The following is a 6,000-nucleotide window of genomic DNA, read 5'->3' as shown; positions in this document are numbered from 1 at the left end:
CTGTAGCGGCACCTCTCTGTGTCAACATCAAGAGATGATCAACAACCAGCGGCATTTAGCTGCTAAACAACCTCACTGACGTGTGTTTTTCTTGCCTGTGTGAGTGAGCACATTAAGGAGCGGCGTGTGGAGCCAGCTGGTAAGACACAAGAGGCTTTTTGTCTTGGAAAAATTAAGAAAAGGCACCTGTGGTTTGAGCTAGCGGTTTGGCTAGTTAGCGATGCTGGTTAGCTAACGTTAGCTTCAAAGATTAACGGTAACAGTTGTGATATTTCGCTAACAACAGCTAGTAACAGGTGGAAACACCTGCCAGAGGTTGTAGGTGATGACAGCTAATTTGTGGGAGGACATTTTGGATGTTAGCATAGCTGCTTTCGTTTTGACATTTCACCTGGCTGTGTTTCCAGTTGTGTGGGTTTTCCCCTAAAAGTCACTGTTTGGGACTTTGTTTGCTTTGACAGCAACACGAAAGCTAGCAGGAGTGTTTCCCAGCTCTCAGCTCATGAGGTGTGTTTTGTTTGACAGCTGCAGCATCAGACATCCTGATGGAGACATAAAGTCCACTGATGGAAACCCAGAGGAAGAGGTAAGTCTCTCCCAAGTCCTCCCAAAGAGGATTATTCTGCTCAACTGTTGCTTTCGCATTTTGTGGCTTGGCAGGCTGGATGTGATCGCCATGTGACACCGCCTACGGATGGAGTTGAGCTCACTTCTGCTTTCACCCACAAAACATGTGTTGTTCAGATGTAGCGCTGCACAGGAGGGGCTGGCTCAGACCTGCTGGTTGTTTGTTTGTCTCTAATCTCTTTCTTCTTCACACCTCATCAGTGCTATTTGTCTTTACTTCTGCTTTTGTCCATCCCAATATTCTGGCTACTTCCTGTCTAAAGAACATTGTGTTCCCATGATGCTTCATGTAATTAGTGTTGGCAGCCCCTAGGGTAACATTTCAACTTTTCTTTGAGACTCAGTTTACAAAAGATCATACTGAGCAAATAGTTTGGGAGGATCCTCCATCATTTTGAGTTCCTCCTGCCTGTGACTGCTTATCCTTTTTCCTGGGATTTATTGATCGTAAGAGATCTATAATAACACCAGCGAGTGATTAACCTTTCCTGCTTAACCCTACTTATTGTGTTTCTGATGGGTCGATCGCTCAGCTCTGGGGATGACGGTGGCGGAGAGCGAGGCCTGCTCCACACCTGGAAGGGCTACTCCTGCAGTGTCACTCCAGAAAGGCTGCTCCTCCCTGTGCCTGTGCTCCAGGTTGCCCTGGGCACCCGGCACGGTGTTCTGCTGGTAGAAGGTAACACCTAAGTTCAGTTTAGGACTAGATGTTAAGACTATGAGTGGGAGTTTCGTGCTGTCTCAGCGTCTGAGTGGGAGCCAGAGGGTTAGATGGGTAGCATACAACCACGAGGCTGTAATTCAAGTTGATTAATGTGCTGTTGTTTCCCCCAATTTAGGTGGACAGGTGTACAGTTTTGGGGAGCTGCCATGGAAGCAGAGTCAAGTGCCCGAGCCGGCGAAACCCACCCTGGAGAGCGCGCTCAGCGGCCAGCGAGTGGTCGCTGTCGCAGCTGGAAGCTTCCACAGCGGGGCAGTGACAGAGGACGGTGGCGTCCACATGTGGGGGGACAACAGCTCAGGACAGTGCGGCTTGTCCGGCCTCACCACCGTCCCCAACCCGACTCCAGTCGCTCTGGTGGACTCCGACACCAGCCCGCCACAGACGGTCCCAGTGCTGGAGCTTTCCTGTGGCGAGCAGCACACCCTGGCGCTGTCGGTCCAGCGGGAGGTGTGGGCGTGGGGCAGCGGTTGCCAGCTGGGCCTCAATGTCACCGTTTTCCCTGTCTGGAAACCACAAAAGGTTGAGCACTTGGCAGGCAGGTATGTATTACAGGTGGCATGTGGGGCTTCACACAGCCTGGCTCTGGTGCGCTGCCTGGGGCCTCAGGACATCCACCGGCCCCCCGTGGACAAATGCAGACAGTGTAACCAGCTGCTGTACACTATGACGGACAAAGAGGACCACGTCATCATCTCTGACGGGCACTACTGCCCCCTCGGTGTGGAGCTGACTGAGGATGACGGCAGGCTGGACACACCTGCTCTGACACAGGTCCTCAAAACATCCCCGTCTGAGCCGGTCCTCCCCTCCCAGATCTCCACCTCATACTCCTTAGCACCTGCTCAAGGTGGTGACCCCTCTTCTGACCCCACTCAGGACGTGGAGAAAGAGGAGTCAGTCTTGGCTAATGGAGCACTGCCAGCGTCAGATTCCGACCCTTCAGCTAAGTCCGGAGATGGCGGTGTTGTAGGGGTCAAGAGCTCACCGTATCCAGATGAGCAGGCTGTCAAAGACTACCTGAAGAAGCTGTCAGACAACACGACGGCTGAGCAGACGGCGAAGGTGACGGCTGGAGGGCCGCACACTCTGCTAGTGAGTGACTATATCCTGGCACTCACATTTTAACACCCGACCCGTATGTTAACGCGTGCCTCTGCTTTGTGTCTCTTCCAGCCGTCAGCAGGAGGGCCCAGCTCCACGCTCAACAGCCTCGTGGCCTCCTGCGCCTCCGCAGTGGGCGAGCGGGTCGCCTCCACCTACGAGGCCCTGTCCCTCAAAAAGATGATGAACTTCTACCTTCCCTCAGGAGTGCCGAGGCCAGGTGGGCCGGTGGGGTTCACAGGCGTTGTGGGCGACAACACCGCAGAGCGCGTCCGCCAGGAGGACTCCACTCAGGCCAAGAAGAGCTCCAGCACAGGGGACATCCGCGAGGAGGAGGCCGAGGGTCTCCGGCGCCGCCTCTCGCTCCCGGGACTCCTCTCTCAGGGTAGATACGCTGTTCACCTCTTATCCTCCTCCTATGCCCTGCTGCGTAAGTACTTCTTGCGCATGTGCAGGTTGATGTGCGTGTGTTTGTCTTTGCTTCAGGCTTCCTCATGCAGCGTGTAAGCACGGCCAAGGTTCGTCCTCGTGTCACACTCTGTGCACAGCTTAGTCTTTTATATTCTGTGTATGTCACCTCCATCTAGCTGGACACAGGAAGTTGACAAATTGCTGTGTTGTCAGCCTCTCAGGATTGCTCCATGATAAATCTGATCCCGGCTCTCTGCAATTTGCCACTAATTTCTGAGTCCAGTTTGAGCGAGCCTGTTTGAATGGCTGCCTTTGTGTGATTAAAAACACTCAGGAATGCAGATTGATCTTTTAGCCTCCAACTTGACAGGGATTTTCAGTGATCAAGGAAACATTGGAGGGCACCGAAGGATTTAGCAGATTTATTGGAGCAGAATGAAGTCGTTGGGTGTGATTTAAGAGAGAGCGAAGGGAGCCTGGTGCATTACAGGATAGCGTCTGTGTGACCACGAACAGGAATAAGATGGACTTTCCCCGTCTACCATCATATCTCTCTGTCCTCGTAGTTAGCCTAGATAGAGATTATTTGCAGTGGGTTTCATCATCTGTGTTTGGGCCGTCGTTGTGTGGGTTACGTGGAAGTCAAGTTTTAAGGTTGAAAGATCAGATTTGATGAAGAATCTCGGGGAAAGAAAACTTCATAGAGTCAGTCACTCGATGAGACAAAGCAGCACAAATCTTCATGTCCAGCAAAAGAAATTACAGCCTGGATAAGTGATTATCTTCAGGTATTTTATAAACACTCTCTGGTTTATCACTTTTTTCCCCACCAGGTTAAAAAAAAAAACAACGCATTTTTTTGGATGCCAAAAAAAGAATCAAATATTGATTCCAGTGACCATGAACGAGGCTGGAATCTGGGGTTAATTTACGTGTCTGTAATAACAGCAGTCGAGTGTCTGTTATCTAAGCTGCTAAAGACAGTTGAACAAGTAAAGTGAAGACAATGTTGGGTAACACTTTACTTGAAGGTATCTACATAAGAGTGACATGATACTGTCATAACTATGACATGACACTGTCATGAACCTGTCATGAACATTATCTACATGTCATAAATGTTTATGACTGCTGTCATTAAGTGTCATTCTGTTTTTGTAATGACAAGCTGATATTAAATTTGTTTGGGATGTCCTTATAATGACAACTTGACATTAACCAGGATGACATTACCAGAAGATGTCTTTATGTTAATGTCAAGTTGTCATTATAAGGACATCCCAAACAAATTAAATGTCAACTTGTCATGACAAAGACAACTCCTGGTAATGTCACTTTAATGAATGTCAAGTTGTCATAATCAAGACAACCAACGTCAACTTGTCGTCAACTTGTCTGGTAATGTCACTTTAATGAATGTCAAGTTGTCATAATCAAGACAACCCAAACAATGTCAACTTGTCATGACAAAGACAACTCCTGGTCACTTTAATGAATGTCAAGTTGTCATAATCAAGACAACCAACGTCAACTTGTCGTCAACTTGTCTGGTAATGTCACTTTAATGAATGTCAAGTTGTCATAATCAAGACAACCCAAACAATGTCAACTTGTCATGACAAAGACAACTCCTGGTAATGTCACTTTAATGAATGTCAAGTTGTCATAATCAAGACAGCCAACGTCAACTTGTCGTCAACTTGTCTGGTAATGTCACTTTAATGAATGTCAAGTTGTCATAATCAAGACAACCCAAACAATGTCAACTTGTCATGACAAAGACAACTTCTGGTAATGTCACTTTGATTAATGTCAACTTGTCATTACAAAGACAACTTCTGGTAATATCACTTTAATGAATGTCAGGTTGTCAAAATCAAGACAACCAACGTCAACTTGTTGTGAACTTGTCTGGTAATGTCACTTTAATGAATGTCAAGTTGTCATAATCAAGACAACCCAAACAATGTCAACTTGTCATGACAAAGACAACTTCTGGTAATGTCGCTTTAATGAATGTCAAGTTGTCATAATCAAGACAACCAACGTCAACTTGTCGTCAACTTGTCTGGTAATGTCACTTTAATGAATGTCAAGTTGTCATAATCAAGACAACCCAAACAATGTCAACTTGTCATTACAAAAAACAAATGACACTTAATGACAGCAGTCATAAATGTTTATGACATGTACATAATGTTTATGACAGGTTCGTGACCGTGTCATGTCATAGTTATGACAGTGCCAGCATACCTTCAAGTAAAGTGTTACCCAGTGTTGTCGGTAGGCTACCTGTGACAAACAGGCTCAGTAGTGATCAAAATCCGAACTTGCTGACAGATGTGATGTTTTTATCTGAGCTACGCTTTAATCAGGAGAGACAGAAGAATGAAAAGCTTTAAGAGCCCAGACACACCACCATACTGACATCAAAGACCTGATGGCATCAAAGGCCGAGTGATTCGTTGCCTCATGTCGTCTGTGTCTTGCCCAAAAAGTTGCACTTGAAAACAGCGCGCAGACTACAGTGAACTATTTACTGTATAAAATAATGGACATATACAGCATCACGTCACCTTTTGCTGTGTGGACTCTCGTTATAAAGTCTCAAGTTTGGCATTTTGGCCGTCGCCAGTATTGGATCACATCCTGTATCCAAAAAAGTATCCATGGACGAAAGTCTGGAGTCTCAGGTAAAAAAAGAGTAGTCGATTTATTGTTATAGGTCGGAAAGTTAACCTCTCAGCCTCTCAGCTTTTTGGATATTTGGAAATTGTCAGAATTAGTCTAAATCAGCAGTTCTTAATCTTTTTTCCAGTCACGCTCCTTCTAGGAAGCAGAAATAATTGAATGCCTCGCCTGGGATTGTTAATCATCCATCAGTGTGTGTTGTATTTGCTGCCTGCAGGCTTCTTCTTCATTGTTTGTCTGCTGTGTTCCAGCATGACCTGGCTGATGTGAGCTGAATGTCAGTGCTGTTTCTGTGCGGCCATGTTGTTGGTTTGATAACAACACATTGATTTCTCCTGCTGAACTTTGCACCTGAGATTCATCAAGATTGAGGTTCTTTCCGTCGCTTTGAAAACATGACAACATTTTTATCAACAGATGCAAACAGTTCGGGTTGTAAAGACATA

General features: G+C 46.6%; 1 protein-coding gene across 2 annotated transcripts in view; it reads left to right on the top strand.

Moving 5' to 3' along the window:
* The window catches only part of als2b (alsin Rho guanine nucleotide exchange factor ALS2 b), a 28,227-nt gene continuing 22,227 nt past the window's right edge, over positions 1-6,000 (top strand). Inside the window, exons 1-5 of one of the 2 annotated variants that reach the window (XM_078165926.1) lie at positions 1-139; positions 526-586; positions 1,161-1,306; positions 1,467-2,413; positions 2,525-2,882. In XM_078165926.1, the coding sequence (XP_078022052.1) occupies positions 567-586; positions 1,161-1,306; positions 1,467-2,413; positions 2,525-2,882 (1,471 nt within the window). In that variant the 5' untranslated portion in view covers positions 1-139; positions 526-566. Of the gene's footprint in view, positions 140-525; positions 587-1,160; positions 1,307-1,466; positions 2,444-2,524; positions 2,883-6,000 lie in introns of both variants that reach the window. The other variant, XM_033615728.2, reaches the window with a different exon arrangement.

Source organism: Epinephelus lanceolatus, chromosome 24 (assembly GCF_041903045.1).
Source record: "Epinephelus lanceolatus isolate andai-2023 chromosome 24, ASM4190304v1, whole genome shotgun sequence".
Classification (NCBI taxonomy): Eukaryota; Metazoa; Chordata; class Actinopteri; order Perciformes; family Serranidae; genus Epinephelus; species Epinephelus lanceolatus.
The sequence above is the reverse complement of the archived record's forward strand: the minus strand, read 5'-3'. Positions and strand labels throughout refer to the sequence as shown.